The following is a 22147-nucleotide window of genomic DNA, read 5'->3' as shown; positions in this document are numbered from 1 at the left end:
ACACGGGAGCCGTGTGTGAGGATGAGGCCACCTCGCCCCAGGCACCATACCGGTTAAATACCGAGCTTGGTTATATAGCAGCAGCACCCACAGTGCACAGACACTACGGGCCACATGTACAAACCTGTTTTTAGGGACACAAACACTCTGATTTTAAGTTGCTAAATGCAAAAAAGTGGTTTCCCATATAGCAGTCCCATTTTAGGTCAGATGAAGTTTTACCGACTAAATGGGACTGTGATTGCATACTGACTCGGTATTTGAAAAGGAATGTTTTGGCTGTTCCATAACCGATACCAAATCTGTATCCTGTGTATCAAAAGTTTGTGATCATATCTCCAGTTTCAAACTATTGAAGGATTATGCACTCCAATACTGAGGTAGTAACCAATTTGCAAAACCATTTTGTTTGTTCTCCTTTGTTCTGGGGAATAGGCAGATGTGCAGGGGACTACTGCAAACGTTTAGTGAAACTTTAAAAGAAAGATTTATTTTAAAAGCTGCCAAGTTTCCTTTAAAGAAAACAACCTGTTTAGAAAAAAATATTTATTACAAATTAAGTCACAGAGATAATGGTCTACTAACTTTTCTGATCACCATCATTGTGATTTTGCCAAATCAGAAGTAGTCATAATTTGCAACCCACCTCATGAATATTAATGAGGTTGATTGGACTGTAACCTAATCTGATTGGGAATCTTATGAACTGACCTAAATGTACATAGGTCAGTGTGTAAAATTCAATATTGGTCACAAAATTACTACTTAGAAATTGCCACCATTGCAACTAGTCTAATCTTTTATTTGGCCTTACGTCCATTTTCCTGTTTCATCAATTTTTTTTCAGCAAGTAATACTGGAAGGTGTGCCAGAAGACTTTGGGCTGGGAGCTATGATCGGGAAAGTGTCAGCTGTGTCATCACTATACACTATTTATTTGTCCATTCATTTACTGTTGGAATTGAGCCTTACCCCTATTGCACAGTGACCCTCCACTCAGCAGCCACATTGCAACTAACCTACAAACTTTTCAGTCAAAGGCCTGTAACATATCACTGCAGTGCACTAGCGGGGAGGATTCCAATGAGTAAACTGTCATCACTGAAAGGCTGATAAAGATCACCTCCAAGTGTGTTGTGCACATAGCCAAGTTCTACATATAAAGTCAGCTACTGAACAACAGCAGTCCAAACATTAGGGGTTGACAGCCAGACCATATAAGTTGAGTTTTTCAGGAGTGTAAAATAGTCTGAGTACAAACTTATAATGCAGCAATCTATGTGGCTGATTTGGAGTGTGGCAGAAGAAGGAGTGTCCATTGGTATAGTAGAATACTTTACTCCTGCAATACTGGGGGTCCTCCACTTGCCATATTTAGAGTTGTTCACCAGCCCTGCTATAAAGGAAAGCAAAAACTGGCCATTTAACCACCCACTCTAAATTGGGCAGGGGGGAGTCAAATGGCCAAACCTGCAACAGCCCCTACTTTATATGTCAGCGATGGAGACGGAGTAGTGTCTGTGGCTGACACCAAAAAGATCTGCTTGTCTGTAAATCAGGTGGGCGGACCTTCAGTTTGGTGGAGAGGGTTCTCTGTCTCTGTTGCAACATAGCACCCTCTCCGCCAAATCTAAAACCTTCCTATATGTCTGCTATACAATGAAACACTTTTTGTTTGCACACAGGAGAACTGTCATTGCTTATCCATTAATGTGGTTCTTATATTGGCATCCCGCTGGCGTCTGCTGGGAGGCCTTTCCATTGCCTTACATTCAGCACTCCACTGTAGATACGGGTGACACAGTGCTGGGAGCTAGAGATACTAAGCACCTGTTTGAGGATAGAATAATTTTGTGGCTATAAGAAATGTGTTGGGCAGGAAGCCTGTGGCATGTTGTGTTGATGAAAATAGAGAAAAACATCAAGTGCTTTTGTTTTGCCAGGAATCTTAAACTGGGGTGCTGAACCACATGCTACATTGATATAAAAATTTCCCATCATGCAGTGCTCCAATATCGTCCTTTGTATTTTTCATTTAGGCATTTCTTCTCAAGACATGTAGTGAGGGCAGGTCAGGTGGGTATAGAATAGGGACACCGCAAACCTTAGATAAACAATGTGAAGCCCAATTCGAGGAGGCCATTACATTAACTTGTCTGTTATGCTTGGGGAGTTTGTTTGCTAGAAATGCATTTAAAGGGCAGAGGTTTCAGTGGCAGTTGGTGACATAAACAAATGATGGGGCACTACATACATTAAAACATACATAAATTAAACAATTACATTAAAACACACATTAAAATAAACACCTAAGAAAGAAAAAAATAAACATTTCACTTACCTTGTCCTGCAGCACGTCCTCTATGCTTTCTAGTCCCTTGCTCCAGACTTCTCAGAGCATGAGGTGACGCCACACAGCCAACTAACACTGTTAACAATTTTAAGCAGTATGAGTGAAGCATCTGGATTGGCTGGAGCAGGCTGGCTCAGCGCTCCAAAAGGCAATCGAGGTCTGTGTCTGCCTCCCAAACCAGCTGTCTAAGACAGCTGGGTTGGAGACGTTTGAATTTGCATGTCGGGCTGGCCAAACCTACATGAGCACAGTACTGCCAATCATCAGCAATGATGCACTGGCCCTGCCCCCACACTCCTTTTGGCAGAGAGTAAAAAATAAAATGGTAATAAAATCATTTTTCACCCTTTCTGCAGCAGTATGGTGGGGTGACACTCCTCCGCTCCTATGGAGGAACCGCAGCTGAGACATTTACTGTCTCCCTTTTGGTTATCAACATACATCTAATGATACTAGAAGTAATAATACTGCACCTTTGTGGCAAAAAAAGTAAAGCTTGAAGTCAAGTACCCCGACTCCGCATTCATTATATGACACTGTTGAGAGTCTCCCATTTCAGACACAGCTGTTCACCTTCCAGTATCGGTTTAAATTAGCAGTGCCTGCATCTGATTGAAAAAAGGCATCTCTGAGAGGTATAAGAATATTAGAAAAAAAGGAACACCAGTTTCCATAAGATCACCATTTTGTTAGGCACACTGACACCTGCCACAGGTAGGGATATTCATTACTTTACTAAGTTTTGAAAATTATTTATTACCTGGCCATAATTTCCCAATATCTCTACATCTGCCTCACATTGTCTATAAGTCTGAGCTATCTTGAAGTGGAATCTCTCCATTGCAGGAGACATTCTAGAGAGAATGGTACAGTATTGGGTGTCAGCAAAAATATGTCAGATTTATTTCAGTGAATGGAGAGCCCTGAATGCCCATGAAGTCTGATAATTCTCTCTCTTATGATAGGAGCTTGATTTTGCTCAAGTACTCTAACACATAATAGTATATATTGTCTACAAAGTAGAAATATCAGGCCACTAGTCACATAGCACTTCCTGAGAATAGCACAGTAGACCGATATTGCCACTCCAGCAAGTCAAATACCTTTTTGGCATCCAAGAAAACTGCTACTGCTTTCACCTCCCTGTGTAAATGGAGTATTAGACAGAAGACATTATACATATTTTTTACTTGTTCACGGTTGAGTGACCAGGGATGAAGCCCGCTTGTTCAGATAAGCCTAGACCAGATAAGTATCAAACACTTTGTGATAATTTTGATAGTAATTTAACATCTGTGTTAATAAGGCAGAGGGGTATATACAAGGAGCATCTTTGTCAGACTTGAGATGGGTTATAATGATGGCTTTGCATACAGTGTGGGATGCAAGGAATTCTCGCTCACCCCCTTAAACATAATGAGCAGATGCAGGGCTAGGATATCACCATATTCTTTATAAAACGTAGCTGTCAATCGTGTTACCCAGGGCTTTGCTGCTTGGCATCACCTTGATTCAGTGAGTATTTCCAAGAGTGTCAGGTTGGACCAGGGGCTCTCTCCTGCAGGTCTGCAGTCAAGCTAGAATGATCATCTCAAGGATGCAAGGCTGTCACGCTCTCGGTGGAAGACCTTGGAAGTATAAAGCATAGTATAGTAGTCAATGAAGGCTTTGAGGAATGCAGGGTTATAGCCACAGACCTGTCTCCTATTGTGAACAATTGGCGTAACCCATCCTGATGCTCCTTGTGGATGGGGGGAGTGGGCCAACATCCATCCCGGCATTCATCCTCTCCATATTGTCTGACTGAATTGAATCTTTTTTTTTTTAAACTTGATTTTATAGCATGCTTCTCTCAAAGTTCTGCCAGTTTTATTGCAGCTGCACCAATCTACTCTTTTGCTTGCCTTGCATATAAGCGAGTTGTCACCTATGTATCTCGTCTTATAGCCTACCTCAAGGTTTTTGTGTTTTTTTGAGAATCGCCAAATGTTTGGAACTATATATCCCTGATATATAAGTCTTGACAACTTCCCATACTATGCAAGGGCTGTTTACAAATTCTTTGTGAATCTCAAAATATTCAGCAATCAACTGACATACCTCTGCTTTGAACAGAAAATCAAAAAATACCTCTGCCTGGAAGCACCAGGTCTGTAATATGTACTCACATGATGCAGTGCATGAGTCAGGGATGTAGGTGCATAGTCTGATAGTTTGCAATACAGGGGAGATATTCCACATTATCAGCCAGGAGTTGGTATGGGATGCCATGTCACGAATCAATGAGGAGCAAGTGTATGTCTTCTCATTAATGTGCTTTACGGGCCAACAAATCAAGAAAACATTTCTGAGCTATTACACAAAGTAGAGTTTTAGCTGATTGTGGTTGAGGGTCTCAGTATAGCTGTCAATTTGGCCCATAAGATGTTGAAGATGGTACTGAAATCCTACCCTCTCATATTGCAACACAGTGCCCAATTTCAACACTTGAAAAACATCCTCTCAAGGAAATCTGAATCGTTGTCATTGGGGCTGTTTATGTTAATGATAATTACCTGTCTATCATATAGAGAACCCTTCACTATTTGCCAGTAAAGCTCAGTGTCCACAAAAGTTTGGATACGTTTAAAGGGAGCAGTCTTCTGAAAGAGTATGGCTACCTCTCATGAGTAGGTACTGTGTGAGTCAGTGTCAATCTTATGGATAAGTGGATTTCTTGTAAGAGTGCAAGGTCTATGTGATGCCTATTTAAATGGAGTATAACGTCCCTCGCCTTTTGGCTTTTGCTTAGTCCAGTGACTTTCCAGGACATCAGTCAAGCTCCTTGTTTGTTGGTATTGCCTGACATGCTCATAGCTTAAAACTCATATGTCACAGTCTGTTGGTATAAAAATACCAATTCACAATGCCGACCCATAGAGTATCTGTTATTCCAACAGTAGACGGGTTAAACATGCTGCAACTGTCCAACTGTCATTCCACTCCCTGCATACTCCTCTCCCACACTGATAACCCCGTCAGTGATATCAAGCCACTGCTACAGCCATCAGAAAGGTTGTGTGACCTTAATATAACAGTCAGTGTCTATTTATATTGTGGAGTCGAACAATGTGTGGTTCATGCGTTAGGCAAACATAGCCAGTAGTCTAGCTTCTAACCACTCACTCAGAAATGACCCCTGCCAAATAACCTCTGAGAGAACATAATCACATGCATCATGTCACTACTCATTTCCCATGGATCCACCTCTATCATCTAACTCAAGTGACGTCCTACTACCAAGGACTAGGGGAACACCACGCCTATGTTAGAGGCATGCCAGTTACCTGATCATTAATGTCAGTTATCTAGAGGCACTACATAGAGGAGGCATAGGGACTCCACTCCATGCCTGTGTAGTGTAGCAATTAGCAATATGCAATGCTCTAGTATAACTGGGAGGATGGGGGGGAGAACATGAGCCAGCACATTAACAGTGTCCACCACACCAGTATTCAGATAGCCTTTTCTAGGCCCATGCCCAACAGGTGGCTCTTCCATGAGTCAAATAAAAAGGCTAAATATAAAGACTTCAGAACTCTTTGTGAGTTTACAACCATAATGAATGTGTAGCCGACAACAGTATAGAATTTGCAGAAGTCAATTTCCTATGTAGAATTAAGTGGCCAATAAATATGTTTTATAGCATAGAACATAGAGCAGTGGTTATTAGCCTGTGGTCTGGGGGCACGTGGGGATTAGCAAAGCCTACCCGGGGAATGCATGACAGCTTAGAAAATAATAATAACAGAATAATAAAGTGTATATTGACAAAGAAGCAAAATCTAACACCGAAATGTTTAAACCATTCTGTAACTGTGAAGGAATTTGAATCTAGGACCTAAAAATAACGTTAGTGTCCTCAGATTGATTTGTGGGAGCAGTGCAAATGCATCAAAAGCAATATAGTATGGATGATGAGGGATTTCAATTGAATTTAGAAAAGTTCCATCATTCCCATTAACATCATTATTTTAATATTTGTGGATTAAAGTATCATGTGTGCATTTGTTTAATGAATGCATCTTTCTGTATTTTTGTCCATTGTTTTGTGTTCAAATCATCAAAAATGCTCATGTTGGGGCTCCCGGCTTCAAGTAATGACTGAGTGGGTTCACTGATTCCAATAATGATTCAGTGGGGGTCAACAGAAGTAAAAAGGTTAAAAATCACTGATAGAAAGCAAAGTATTTCTCCATAGGCTAACATTGGGCACAGGGCCCAATGTTAAGGTGATTTATAGTGCTTAGTGCTCAGGAGCTGAAATAACATTTAGAGTCAGTTCTCTAGCACGGAATTGTAGGGTACTTCTTGTTTTTTTATGTTTACCCTAATTCGATGTGTAGTATATTTTTGCAAATCTTTTCTGGGTAAAAAACTAACGGGTTTGTGACTTTATTGACTACTTTTATATGTAACTAAGAAAGCACCACTTCGCTCAAACCAGTGAAGTCCACATTTCCTGTAACAAAAATAATCGGTCATTCAGTAAAACAAGTCCTAGCAGTGTGTTGAATGAAAGCCGTACTTGCAGCATCTTTCACAATTAAATCTAAGTAGATACTTTATTTTAACTCCAATACTGTAAGATCATCATAGGCGTGCCTTCTAGAACACCAACAATTTCTAAGAGTCAAAAAATGGAATCCAGGGAATAGAAAAGCTGGCCTCCGGGAAACAATGATTCATTGTTGATGTGATATTCTATCTACTTGTGGAAATGGCCGTCAGCTCTATGAGAATTCAGTTTAGGTAGAGTCCATTATATCCATGGTTCAATCCTCACCTCAATTATTCGCAGCCAAAAGCGCTCCAACTATTAGACATGAAGCTCAAATGTATACTTTGCTTTTCCTGTCCTTGTTAAGAAGTTAAAATAGTACACCTGGAGAGATTCAAACTTGCCCCAGAACTGAAGCACATGGGAGAGAAAATGACTGTATTCTTAATTTCTGGCCTCTTTGACAGTATTGTAGAAAGAAATTGTTTAAAACCTACCTCTTAAAAAATACAAAATGTTATACCAACAAAGGTATTTTGCAAGTATTACGAAGGCAGCAAAACACAAATTAATTGTATATATTCTTGAATTAAGAATACATTTAATATTAAAAAACCCTGTGTACTTAAGAAAACTGAAGGCCACTTCCTTAGCTATGATATGTACTTTTTATAGTTTTCTTTCACTGTCCCTGCAAATCCCCTCTCTCATGAGCTCTCTGTATCAGGTCCTTTACAACGTATATCTTTTTAGCCTAACTGTATATTAAAACGTTTAATACTGTTTCTCAGACATAATTTAATTGTTACACATTGCTACACTTGTCATAGATTTAAAAAGTCCATGTAACTTGAGTTCTAGTTATTCCAATGTAACATTCTTATTTTTGTGAAAACGAAAGAAGAAATGAAAACCTCATTTTTGGGCTGTAAGCTATCAGAGTTCAGCAGTAGTATTTGAACATTAGCAGCAAGACAGGAGCAAAGCACAAGTTCTAGTAAAAGAAGTGGGGGGGACTAACCAAGTTAGGCGGTATGCAAGTGACATCATGGCACGTAACATCACAGGGCGTGACTTCACACGTGGAATCACCAAAAGTGGCATCACAACCCCTGTCCTACCGGGAACTGACATCACAATAATTGACATAGCTCTATTATGAGTACATTCAATCACATTACAGTATTTAGCAAATGAGATTTTGCATTAGGGTTGTGGCAAAAAAGTGATGCAACCCGCCGCAAAATCTGGGCCTCAACTTTAACATTTATTTTTTTTAAACTCTGCCAAAAGGAAACTGGCAACAAGAAGAAACGTGGCAGTAAATCTCTTCTTCTTAATTAGTTGCAAAGTCTGCATTTTAAAAATATCTTATGGAGTTAATGCCAACTAAATCTGAGGGAATATTAAAAATGGTAAAATAACTCTGGCGGTTAACATATTTGTTGGAGAGATCTATATTTTGTCTAGTCCCAGTTTTGAATCAAAGTAGCATAGAGGGTTAATATGTCTCCTGCAAAGCACATTAAAAAGCAGATAACAGTTTTTATTTTATGAATGTGGGTTAGTGGGTACTGCTTTTAACACAAAGATCCTTATGTTACTTGCCATTCATAAATTGTAAGTCACAGTGAGCTATGAAGGACATGTGACTCCTACACATTGTAACCCTCGCTGTCTTATGTAACATATCCTGTACATTGATTGACACACATGATTTACTGCCAATGTATATTATGTATGTGTGATGTAAAGCGCTCTGACACCCTGCATTGGGATAAGAAGCATTATAGCGCTATAAAATAAATAAATAAAATAGTGCTATTTAAATTGTTTGTGTAAACACTGGCACAGACCAACACACCTGACATTCTTACAGTGAATGCATTTCTCTTATTTACAGTGACTGGACAAAGTCAAAGCATGACTTTCTTAAGTACCTATGAAGAGATAAGCTGTGTACCTTTGTTTTCCCTTTGTTGCATTTAGGTGTGAGGCTCCTGATAGCTTCAAGCCAGTATACTCAAACAAAAGGAGACCTGATGGCCCCTTAAGTTCAGACTTTGTTAAGGGTCCACCTGGAATCCGGTAACCCCCTCACCGCCTGCACGTTGCTACTCCAAATAAAAGCAGACAACATTAAGGCACTGCTAAATGTGTCCTGTGTGTAAAAATGACACCGGGACAAGTTTAGTACATTTCTGTGTGGCCCAAACTGTTTGCCAGGTAGATGGTATCCACCCTGTCAAAATAGTGGGTAAACGCCGTCTATCCGCATGTACCCTCGACTAGTGCCCTGAACAGGAGCATACCCAGTATTCATTATTACCTTTTGCCACCATGGACGTTGTTAGAAATGGCCTTTCTGTAGGGTCACCCCCAAACTTTTTGCCTTCCTCCTTCTCTTTTTCTGGCCTCATTTGTGCTGGCTTTAGGACTCTGCGCACTTTACCCCTGCTATTCATTAATAAAGTGCATATGTTCTCTCCTTAAAACATGGTAACATTTTCTCATACCCAATTGGCTTATTTAATTTACTTGTAAGTCCCTAGTCAAGTGCCTACATGTGCCCAGGGCCTGTAAATTAAATGCTACTAGTGGGCTGCAGCACTGGTTGTGCCACCCACATACGTAGCCCCCTAACCATGTCTCAGACCAGCCACTGCAGTGCCTGTGTGTGCAGTTTCACTGTCACTTCTACTTGGCATTTAAAAGTACTTGCCAAGTCTTAAACTCCCCTTTTTCTACATATAAGTCACCCCTAAGGTAGGCCCTCGGTAGTCCATAGGGCAGGGTGCTATGTAGGTAAAAGGCAGGACATTAACATGTGTGTCCTATATGTCCTGGTAGTGTAAAACTCCTAAATTCATTTTACACTGGTGTGAGGCCTGCTCCTGTCATAGGATAGCATCAGGGCTACCCTCATATACTGTTTGAGTGGTAGATCCTGATCTGAAAGGAGTAGCCAGCTCATATTTAGTATGGCCAGAATGTTGATACCAAATCCTGCTTAATGGTGAAGTTGGATTTTATATTACTATTTTAGAAATGCTACTTTTAGAAGGTGAGCATTTCTCTACACTTAAATCCTTCTGTGCCTTCCATACATCTGCATATTAAATGGATCTTCCTGTGCTGGGAGGGTGTAGGGCCTGACACTTACATGTCAAAGGACAGTAGCTTGCCCTCACACGAAGGACTGCCACACCTCCTACTGGGACCCTGGCAGACAGGATGGAACTGAAAGGGGACCTTGTGCACTTCTAAGCCACTCTTTGAAGTCTCCCCCACTTCAAAGGCACATTTGGGTATTTAAGCAGGGTCTCTGACCCTACCAACTTATACACTTCAGAGGTAGACACTCTACTTCATCAAGACACTTCTGGAGAAGAGAACCTGAACCAGAACCTACAACCTGCCAAAAAGAACTGTCTGGCTGCCCAAGGGACTTACCTGACTGCCTTTCTGAGAAAGACTGCTGTCTTGCTGTTGCCCTGCTGCCTTGCTGCTCTCTGGCTGTGCTGAGAAGTGCTGTCCAAGGGCTTGGATAGAGCTTGCCTCCTGTTCCCTGAAGTCTCAGGACCAAAAAGACTTCATTCCTGCAAGAGAACTCCCAGTGCGGTGAAAATAGACGCATAACCTGCAAGAAACGACGCACAGCTTGCATCGCGGTAAGAAAATCACTGCACACCGAACTAGAACGACGCAGCCCAACTTCACAAGGAGATCGACGCAGCAGCAGCATAGTGACCAGAAATTCAACGCATGGCCCACTCGATTGAAGCAGAGCTGAGCCCGAGCTATGCAGCCCGACTTCCTGAGAGGAATCAACGTAGCGCCTGCCTTGCGGTAGAAATTTCCACACAATGCCCACCGGATTGTCGCAGCCCCTGTGTCTTCATCCTGCAAGCGCCGGATTTCAATGCTCCGTCCCCAGGGCGTCCGAAAACCCTGCAACCCGAAGAGGATCCCAGTCTACTCGCTGGTAATCGACGCAAAGCCTGCCATGGGTGAAAACTCAATGACACATCGTCTGTGTGCACCACAAAAATCGACGCACACCTTCCCATTTTCCATGCATCTCCTCCTCTGTGGTCCCTTGCAGACTAAAAACACTTTATATCATTTTTACAGTGATATTTCAACATATACTTATTGCATCTTATCAGATCAATCTTATATATTTTTCTAAACAATGTGAGGTGTATTTTGGTGGTGTTCTAGTGTGTTATTGCATGATTTATTGCACAAATACTTTATACATTGCCTTCTAAATTAAGCCTGTCTACTCAGTGCTAAGCTTACAGAGGGTGGGCACAGGATAATTTGGATTGTGTGCGATTTTCCCTGACTAGAGTCAGGGTCCTTGTTTGGACAGAGGGTAACCTGACTGCCAACCAAGACCCCATTTCTAACAGACGCCAATTGGAGGTAGCCAAGGATAATGGGTACTACTGCCTCCTGGTTTTACTTTACGTACCAAGACTTTGTCCATGCTTCCCCTATTCCCAGTGGCCCTGAAGGGAGCAAGTGGAATAGAGAGTAAACATGGCCTGTAGAACAGGTTGCTTACTACCTGCAGCTTCTGCATTCTACCCTTCCCTCTAACCCAACGGTACTCAAAGTACGGCCCGCGGGCCGCCAGCGGCCCCACGGACCTAGCTTGGCGGCCCGCGAGACGCACACCAAACGCCACATCATAATGGCAGCACTATGTAAACATAGAAGAGGGCCGCGGGAGCATGCTCCCGCGGCCCTCCTCTATGTTTACATACGGCGGCCATTGTTTATGGCGTTGCCCTGACGATACTGGAAGCCAAAGCCCCATAAAAGTCAGCGCTTGCAGCTAACTTTTATGGGGCTTTGGTCGTCTGCTTCCTGTCACCGGCTCCACGTCTGCTGCCCGCCTGCCTGCCTGCTGTTCCACATTTGTGGCATCTTTACAGTGCTTTGAGTCAGGTAAGGCTCTTTGGTTATTTATTTATTTGTTTTTAATGTAGTGTGTGTTACTGGGGTAGGCGTGAGAGCAGATTGCGCTGTGTGTGTGCGCTGTGTGTGTGTGTTACTGGGGTAGGGGTGAGAGCAGATGGCGCTGTGTGTGTGCGCGCTGTGTGTGTTACTGGGGTGGGGTGAGAGCAGATGGCGCTGTATGTGTGCGCGCTGTGTGTGTTACTGGGGTAGGGGTGAGAGCAGATGGCGCTGTGTGTGTGCGCGCTGTGTGTGTTACTGATGTAGGGGTGAGAGCAGATGGCGCTGTGTGTGTGCGCTGTGTGTGTATGTTACTGGGGTGGGGTGAGAGCAGATGGCGCTGTGTGCAGATGGCGCAGTGTGTGTTACTGGGGTAGGGGTGAGAGCAGATGGTGCTGTGTGTGTTACTGGGGTAGGGGTGAGAGCAGATGGTGCTGTGTGTGTTACTGGGGTAGGGGTGAGAGCAGATGGCGCTGTGTGTGTTACTGGGGTAGGGGTGGGAGCAGATGGCGCTGTGTGTGTTACTGGGGTAGGGGTGGGAGCAGATGGCGCTGTGTGCAGATGGCGCAGTGTGTGTTACTGGGGTAGGGGTGAGAGCAGATGGCGCTGAGTGTGTTACTGGGGTAGGGGTGGGAGCAGATGGCGCTGTGTGCAGATGGCGCAGTGTGTGTTACTGGGGTAGGGGTGAGAGCAGATGGCGCTGTGTGTGTTACTGGGGTAGGGGTGAGAGCAGATGGCGCTGTGTGTGTGTGCGCTGTGTGTGTTACTGGGGTAGGGGTAAGAGCAGATGGCGCTGTATGTGTGGGCGCTGTGTGTGTTACTGGGGTAGGGGTGAGAGCAGATGGCGCTGTATGTGTGCGCGCTGTGTGTGTTACTGGGGTAGGGGCATTGTTTTGAAAAAGGGGGTGGGGTGGTTGTTCCCCCTCTAAGCCCTGCCCCCTCTAAGCCCCGCCCCCCGCTGTCACTTCAGTGCGGCCCTCGGCCGCAAACCATACTGCAATTTTGGCCCCCGAGAAAAAGTTTGTGAGTACCCATGCTCTAACCCATCCGCAACAATCTGGGGGCTTGAAAAGTGAACCCCTGCAATTTCGTGGGAGTTGAGAATGTCACAGGGTATGTGTTGTCACTTCCGGCAACTCTGACATTTTATTGAATTTTACGTCCTTAATTTCCATTCCATCTGCCACTCTTCTCCTCGCCTACGATCTAAACAAGTTTAGAAACGACACTAAGGCGAGGTGCCAGCCGTGCGTATTCTGTAATCCCATTGTTAGTCTGGTCTTGGTACAAGAGGTTATAAAAGGAAGGCGGCCGCGCTCGCCGGCTCATAGACAACGCAACATCTGTTTCACACGCGCAGCATGCTTCTGCCATATTTGTTGCCGTTTCAAGCAAAGGAAATCACATTGACAAGATCCTTCTCTTGGAAGCTGAGACGATAGCTTCATCTCTAAGATTACAAAAACACACGGTGAGTCATCCTTGCGGAGGGTGCTAGGGAATGTTGCAGTGAGACTTATGTCGACGAGGACTGCTCTCTGGTGGAAGAACCTTTCGTTAGTGGCATCACAGCGCCCTCTATGGATGTTAAAACAGCGGGAAAGTAAATACTGCGCACGCTGCAAATCAGCTTGGCTGTACATGTCATTATAACTACACAGCCACGCGAAAGGGTTCACGCAGTGTGATTACGTGTCGGTGATCAAGTATTTGCATATTATTCAAATAGTGATTCTCTTTGTTTTCCATTTTATTTGGTAAGACTTATTCCAACTTTGCAAGGCTGTTCTCACTGCCATTGCCTATGCCCACAAACGTAAAATCACCAATTCTACAAAACAAAAAAGGAGTGGGAAAGGTAAAGTTGGTAGGCCGGTCACTGCCTATCAACTATCTAGGGTGCCCACCTTAGTCCAGGTGATTATGGACACAGTATCCAGTACTATATTTTTCACTTTCAAATTACTGGTTTTAGGTAGTGTTAGTCTAGTTCAGTGGAAGCAAAACAAAACTACAAGGCCCAGAATGCATTCGGCTATCACACAGCGGGCCAGGACCTGAAACAGTCTGTAAAGACCGGGAAATAGAGAGAGTCAACCATCATGGTTGTTAGGGAGTTTAATCTTTGCTATCTGTAAGGCATGCATTTACTCTGAGAAATTCTGATGTAGATATATATGATTTAGACACTGCAAGTCAAATACAAGAAAAAAAGGCACTCTGTAGAGCCAATGCACCTGTTCATGATATTGCTCGATATAATGTCATGCATGCATAGATGAATGCCAGTGCTTTAAATGGGAAGTGCTGTCAAGTACTCAGGGGCCTGATTTATACTTGTTTTGCACCGAATTTGCTTCATTTTTTTGACACAAATTCGGTGCAAAACTTACTCTGTATTTATACTTTGGCACTAGACATGGCTAGCGCCAAAATTATGGAGTTAAAGTCATTTTTTGGATATTGAAGCCTACTTTGCCTCAATGAGAAGCAAGGCAGGCGTTCCCGTGCAAAAAAATGACTCCATGGCTTTAGTGCCATATTTATTCCCCCATGCTAAAATCATGCACAGGGAGAGAGAAGTCAAATAATGTTGCAAAGCTTGCTTTTCACCATTATTTAACGCCTGGGTCAGGGCAGGCGTTAGGAGACCTGTGGGCCTATTTTCATGGTTGAACACCATGGAATAAGCCCACAGGTGTCTTCCCCAGCCCCCAGGGAAACCCCCACCCACACCGGAGGAACAGCGGAGGATGGGGTAACCCCATCCCAGGTAAGTATAGGTAAGTACAGGTAAGTATTTTACTTTTTTTAAAGTGCCATTGGGGACCCTGAAATGGCTCCCCTACATGGCACTGGGTGCAATGGCCATGCACAGGGGACCCTGGTCCCCTGTGCTGGTCGTTGGGGTGGTGGGCATGACTCCTGTCTTTTCTAAGACAGGAGTTGTGGTATGGATGGTTTTGCATCAGACAACGATGCTAGGCTAGTTACAGTCATTTTGTTTTTACTCTAACCTGCCTAACGTCATTTTTTGGTGCAAAAGCCCCTTCTCCCATACTGCCACCCCCACCCAGCTAACGTCAGTTTTTTAAACTCTAGCCTATCCTTTGTGCCGGCTTGCACCATTCCATAAATATGGTACCCAGCTGGCGCTCAAGGACGGTGCAAACTGGTGCAAAACGTTTTGGTGCAAAACTGCATTAATGCAGTTTTGCACCAAAAAGTATAAATATGCCTCTCAGTATCCACATTCATTTGAAAGATACATTTAGATCCAATACGGAATCATACACTCTTCCACTCCCATTTACTTATCTGTATCATCGTCATCTTGTAGACACTGGCCAGTGATAGCTGTTTGTATCTATATGAAGACCACCCCCAGCCCAGCGATTTACAAAAATTATGGCTGGCTTCCTGGCCAGACAACTTGCATCCTGCTTCTCAACCTCTTCTTTTTTGTAAACTGGATTTCACTTCCTGTTGATTTTCAGTATAAGGCCAAAACTGTATTTTGTTTATCCTCTTCCTGTTTATCTGACTCTGTTGCCAGGGAAGAGGGTTCATTTTTAAGAATGTCCAGGCCCCAGACACCAATTTCACTCCCACACATATGCATTACCTATATGCTGTCCCAATCTCCCCTAGTTCCATAGTATTGTTTCTTAGCGTTTTCTTTTCCCTCTGCCTGTCTTCCACCCAGTGTAGTTGCCTTCACTACTGCAAACGACATGGAATACAAGCATTTGCAATGCAATAGGTCTTGCATATTTTGAACAATTGTCATCTTTTGACAACAGCTCCCACAAGCCAAAACAAAGAGAAAACATGAGAAGAAACTGAGAAAAGACGACTTGGCAACATAAAATAAAGTTAGCTTTAAAAAGTAAAACTTTACATTTATGTGCCTGCTGGACACGTTTTTGCCAGCCACAAGCCTTCTGTTTGCAGGGCTCTCAAAGGTAAAAACAACAAATAGTACCTTCATCACGTCGGGGGCAGCGCCTGAGAACGAATTAAGTTGCATTAATCAGTCCTTGATCCCTGCGCCACACAGAGAAGCGGAAGTGATGCCAGGCGTGTCTTGACAAATTACGAGGCTGTAAAGAAGAGTGCCACGCAAACTAACAAATGGTGAGCAACAGGTGGGCTCCAAGCCCTGTACTGAACACTGCAGTCTCTCGCAAGCGAGACACATGCACTAGCGTATGCACTTGCAGGCTCTACCCTAAGAAACTGAAAGCATAGCAGAAACCATGAATATAACACAGGATCTATAGTATGGGCTATGCCCCCCTGATATTAAGACTGCACACTTATGTGTCCTATCTCTTCCTCCATTAAACTGCAAGGTAATGCTCTCCAAAATTAAATATGGGCAGCTCTCTCGTCGCTCACATGCAACACCAAAACTCTTCCCCCATAAGATCACAGCACATACAAAATTGTGCCAACTGTGAGCTCGCCCACTGTGTAGCATTTTACCGATCCAATAATTCTCTTGAGCACCCTAGAACAGGGCATGAAGTGCTATATAAATGCTACAATGCACTTCAATAGATCCTCCTAATGTCCTTTCTATGGTTTCTCCATCAAAGGATTGATGCAGGTTCATTTCATTGCTTTCTTGTGGCCTACCAGCCTCATCATATGTGTGTCTGTGCCTGATCTGCGCCAATTGGTCTTCTACGTAACTTCCTGCCTGCTTCCTAGTGCGTGTTCCTTCCAGTTTTTACACGTCTCCTATTTTAGCTTTATAATTGTTGACAATACAAACAGTCAAATGTGTGATGCTTGAATTATTGTCAGAATTACTCTGGGATGCATTCCATTCCATTGTATTATACCTCGTCTGGCTATTCTAGCACTATTCAATCACCTGGAAATCAGTCTTGGCCCCCAGTTAATAGATCATGTCCCCTTTCGACCTACTTGCAAACCTAGACCATTTTCAGCCTCATTGTGCCTTATGACTGAAATGCAGCTTGAGTCCTATGAATTTGTGGACCCACACCTGAACATATCTGCCCTACTACTGAATGCACACTTACACAGCAAAGCAGGCAATTGATGGTGTGCTTGAATTAATCTCAGCCACTGATAATCAGTCTGGACCTCAATCAATCAATCAATCAATGAGTATTTTGTCAGCACACTACTCACCCGTGAGGGTCTCAAGGCAATGTGGGGTCAGTCCTCTGAGCTTCAATCAAAGAGCCAGGTCTTAACGTCCTTCCTGAATTGAGGTAGGGATGTTGACTGCCTGAAGAGGATAGGCAGGTTGTTCCAACTGTTTGCTGTGAGGTAGGTGAAAGATCTTCCTCCAGCCGAGGTCTTCCGTATGCAGGGTACAGTGGCGAGGGCTTGTTGAAAGGAGCGGAGAGGTCTGGCTGGGGAGTGGAAGGTGACACAGTGGTTGAGGTAGGTGAGTCCAAGTCATGGAGGGCCTTGTAGGCATGGACGAGTAGTTTGAAGTTGATCCTCTTCTCAACGGGGAGCCGGTGGAGATCTCTTGGTGTCCAGTGATGTGTTTGTGGCTGGGGACGTTCAGAATGAGTCTGGCGGAGGTGTTCTGGATGTGATGTACCTTTTTCAAGTTCTTCTTCATGGTTCTGGTGTAGAGGGTGTTGCTGTAGACGAGTTTGCTGGTGGCCAGCATGTGGTTTACAGTCTTTCGGCAGTCATTTGGGATCCACCTGAAGATCTTCCAGAGGAGTCAGATGTGGTGGAAACAGGTGGAGGCGACGGTTGACTTGTCGAGTCATGGTGAACGATGAGTCCAGGATGAAGCCGAGGTTGCGTGAATGGTGTGTAGGGGTGGGGAGGGCTGCCTTGTGTGGTAGGCCACCGGGAGTTATTCACAAGCTGATGTTGAGGGTCCCAGGATGAGGATCTCAGTCTTATCAGAGTTGAGCTTGAGGCAACTCTCCTTCATCCAGGCGGCGACGGATGCAATCCTGTTGTGGAAGTTCTTGTTGGCTGTTGTGGGTTTTTGGTCAATGCGATTATCAGCTGAGTGTCACTGGCATAGGAGACGATGTTCAGTCCGTGGATGATGTGAGGTACTCCACAGCTGATCTCCGTAGGCTCTGACAGGTATGGTGGAAGTCTAACTTTCTGTGTTCTGCCAGTCAGGAAGGATCGTATCCACTGTAAGGCCTTGTCGCTGATGCCTGCTGTGTGGAGTCTGGAGAAGACGGTGTGATGGGAGACTGTGTGGAAGGTGGCCGATAGGTCCAGTAGGATGAGGGCTGCTATTTGGCTGCAGTCGAGGAGCAAGCGGATGTCATCTGTGGCGGTGAGGAGGGCAGTCTCAGTGCTGTGGTTGGTCCTGAATTCTGATTGGGAGATATCCAGGATGTTGTTGTCCTCGATGTGTTTGCAGAGCTGAACGTTGATGGTTTTTGAAGACCTTGGCTGGGAAAGGCAGCAGTGAGATGGGGAGGTAGTTCTTGAACTCCATGGGGTCAGCCATTGGTTTTCTCAGGAGCCAGCAGATCTCAGCATGCTTCCAGTCCTCAGGGAAGGTGGCCATCTCCAAGGAGCAGTTGAGAGTGTTGTGGAGCTCGGGTCTGATTGAGGCAGTGGCTTTGTTGAAGATGTAGTGGGGACAGGGATCAGTCATTGCTCCGGAGTAGATGCTGCTCATGATGGAGCGGGTCTCGTCCGTAGTGAGGGGGATCCAGCGGCGCAGGATCTTTGGGGGTTTGGTGGATCTGAGCTGGATGATTGGAGGATTGTTGGTGGGTTCGGAGAGTCTTGGGTTCCGAAGCTATAATAGATGTCCGTGATTTTGTGGTAAAAGAAGGAGGCTAGTGTGAAGCAGAGGTCCTGATATGGAGGGATGTTTGCTGCTTCTACTCAGAGTTTGGCAAATTCCTTTACCACAATGAAGAGTTTGTTGGTCTTGTGTGTGGTGGCATTGACATGGTTCTGCAGGGCGGCTTTTCTGGAGGATCTGATGAGATGATGGTGGGATTTGGTGGCGAATTTGAAGGCTGCGATGTCCTCCAGGGATTTGCTATTTCTCCATCTTTATTCTAGCCATCTGCAGATGCGCTTGGAGTCCTGGAGTGTGGAGGAGAACCATCTGGCCTTCTTAGAGTTGTGTTTACCTGAGGTCGTTCGGAGTGGAGATAGTGTGTAGGTGCATTTGGAGACCCATTAATGGAAGATCTGTGCTGAAATGTTTGCATCTGTGGTGTTGGGGACTTGTGGAGGGTGTTGGTGATCTGTTCTCTGTGGTATGGTTCCATTTCCTGTGAGGGGAGGGGGCGGTGCTGAGGTGGGCCTTGGGTGTGATGATGGAGAAGTGAATGCAGTGGTGGTCGGTCCAGTGTAGTGTGGAGGTGGAGTCGATGGTGATGTTGCTGCTGGAGGAAATGATGGGGTATGTATCTAGCAACGTGCATTGGTGAGGTGACCAGTTGCTTGAGACCTAGACCAGTGGCAGATATTAATTCAAATATTTCACTCATGTGCTTTGCATATCTTTACAATATTGCTTAAATGCTTTTCCTTACAGCCTGGCATTGCATACTCACTTCAGACCCATCTGTCATTGCAAACTTTACTAGGGGCACACTCCTACATGGAGGGCACACCAAGCAAACCCTTCCCCTTTCAACTCTGGCATTGCTCACAATGATCTCCCTTCATCAATACCTCTCTATCCAGCAAAACAATAGCGCACATTTACTAAACTGTCACGCAGTGCAGGTCAGCAAGCAAAGTTGCTGTGCTGTGTTGTGTTGTGTGAAAGGGAGAAAGCAGAAATGATCCATATTTACAAAGATATACAACATAACCCCACCATAGAGCTAAGATGCCTGAATTATAACCTGGATTGTTTTTGTGCAGGAAGTAACCCTTTCCTGTAAAAAAACAATCCTTAGAGGCATTTTTCTCTTTCTACATATGCTGCAGAGTACAGCACACGTGCAAAGAGTAAATAACCGGTTGACAAAAACATATTTCTCCTGGTTGTGCATTATTTAGAAAGCAGTAGCATTTTGACACATTCCTAGGTTAACAAGTCTTTGTAAATCTGGGAATGTGGCAAAATCCATGGGTGAATGCATGGAAATGCCCAGGCTCTGCCCATGAAACACCTCACAAATTGAAAGGTCACTTAATGCAGCTCTAGCAGCTGTATTGCTTTACATTTGTTTACAAAGCCATAGAAGGACACACAAATCAGGCCTTGTATGGCTTTGTAAATATTACTGAAGCTTTTGCATTGTCTTTGTGTTGCCTTGCATGAGGCAAGGACAATGCAAAGGCTTCATAAATATGGACCCACGTCTTTAAGCACGCATGCCTTGTGATGAGAGAGACCACGTTATTTTAGGGGTTGTGGTTCGGACCGGGCTTGGTATTGGGTTGAACTGTAGCATATATCTGAAAAAACTTATGAAAAACTCAAATGAATTCCTTGACTCTATCCCACAGAACAAAGCTGGAAATCAAAACAGGATAGTGAAGAACTCTGGTTCGAACAAGAGGCCTACAAATACAAGGAGGATGATGAAGATGAGGAGGAGGATCCATACAGCCTCACCAACAACAGTGACTTGTATGACCAGATACTGATCCCTGGCCAAGAAGAGAACAGAAAAGGCCGAAGGTCCTTTATTGTCAACAGGCCACCGGCGCCTGCACCGCGCCCACCTCCTAGTGTCATTTTCACCACAGAGAGCAGCACACCATTCATAGCACAAGGTAGAGTCTATTTTTATGTATCTGAGGCTATGCTGACCACCATACACAGCACTGGTGAGTCGCCCTTGAAAATCACTCATACATATAAGACTAATGAAAATAGCAAATATTGAGCTTAGGTTAGTATATTTGTCTGATGCTGGAGGGAAGTAAAGGAGATTTATTTTGACAATCAGCCTTCAGGGGCACCAATTGTGGTTTAATACATTTCATGAGAAAAAAAATATCTTACATCACTTGTGTAGATGTGCACTGTTGTGTTTACCAAGCCTTTTAAAAGCAAATAGGTCTAGTTGAAAGCATGATTGATGCACTCCTTTCAGCCACTCGGGCAGCCACTCTTTCACTGAACCTGTGGGGGACTTTAAGGGGGACCGCCGCTTGACTCAGGCAAAGTCTGTGTGCGGTCCAAATGCAAAGTCACCAAGGACCCTATGACTCCTGTCACAGCTAATTGAGTTAAATACTGAACCGTGTAACTAACTGGTAGAATCTGATACTGAACCTTGGTTGAAATCCTTCATTTAACGCCTGACTGATTACACACAGGTCTTTAGAAGTGAAAGATTTAGGGCTTGATTTAGAGTTTGGTGGGTGAGTTACTCTATCAGAAATGTGAAGGCGTAATACAAGTGCATCACACCCAATGGCACTTGTGAAAAGATAAACGGAATATCTGTCATGTTTGTGACAGAGCACCTGCCTGACAAACTCTGAATGAGGTCCTTTGTTATGCGCTTGTCAACTCACATAGTGCTGCTATGTGACACACAGTTTCATGCCTCATAACATAGTGAAGGGGCACAAATACAAAGTGATCTGTAAACCAAACCTCCACTGGATAGGAGAGGTGGGGCCAGATGAGGATGAGTTCCTTATTTCTTTGGGGGAGTGGCTTGCACTGGGTTCCTGACCCATTCACCATGGCCTGTCCCATCACTAAAGCCATACCCACTTCAACCTGTGCCCTCACAAGGGGTTACAAATGTTCATAGGTTGGTATACCTCTTTGTAGTTACAGAGTAACTGCAGTCCTTATCTATAAGTAAGGATAAATACCACAGCACTACAGGAAGTTATAAAGCACATTTTCTTAATATAATCCAAGTGTTCTTTCTTTTACTAAATGTGGAACGACTTGGACAATATCTTCATTATGAGAGACTCATATGCTATCAGAACTAATGACCTCATTCTGAGCATTTCTGTAATCGACTTGAAAATTCGGAGAATTAACTTGGCTCTGGAGTTTTTCATCTGAACACTTTACTTTCTCAAACAGGTGAAATGTTCCGGTGAAAAACTCAAAAATATGGTGACAAACATGTGGAAATTGGTGGGGAACAAAATCCATTCATGTTATTTTCCATTATACATAAGCAGGAGTAATTACTGCACCACGAAGTTACAGATGTCTGTTCTATTGGGAATTCTGGGGTGCAAAAAGTGTACCGCAGTTTGAGACTACTTGTATTCGACCCACCTTCCAGTAATACTCCTTGACTGTTTGTCCTCACTGAACCCTAAAAGCCAAAGAGCAGGTACTTGACTTCAGTAAGCTT

General features: G+C 44.0%; 1 protein-coding gene across 1 annotated transcript in view; it reads left to right on the top strand.

Moving 5' to 3' along the window:
• The window catches only part of BANK1 (B cell scaffold protein with ankyrin repeats 1), a 2047355-nt gene that overhangs the window by 1744375 nt on the left and 280833 nt on the right, over window positions 1-22147 (top strand). The window contains exon 10 of the mRNA XM_069230214.1: window positions 20316-20585. Coding sequence (XP_069086315.1) covers window positions 20316-20585 — 270 coding nt within the window. The remainder of the gene's footprint in view (window positions 1-20315; window positions 20586-22147) is intronic.

The sequence above is a fragment of the Pleurodeles waltl genome, chromosome 1_1 (genome assembly GCF_031143425.1).
Source record: "Pleurodeles waltl isolate 20211129_DDA chromosome 1_1, aPleWal1.hap1.20221129, whole genome shotgun sequence".
In the NCBI taxonomy this organism is placed as follows: Eukaryota; Metazoa; Chordata; class Amphibia; order Caudata; family Salamandridae; genus Pleurodeles; species Pleurodeles waltl.
Note: the sequence above shows the minus strand (reverse complement) of the source record. Positions and strands in the feature narration are given on the sequence as shown.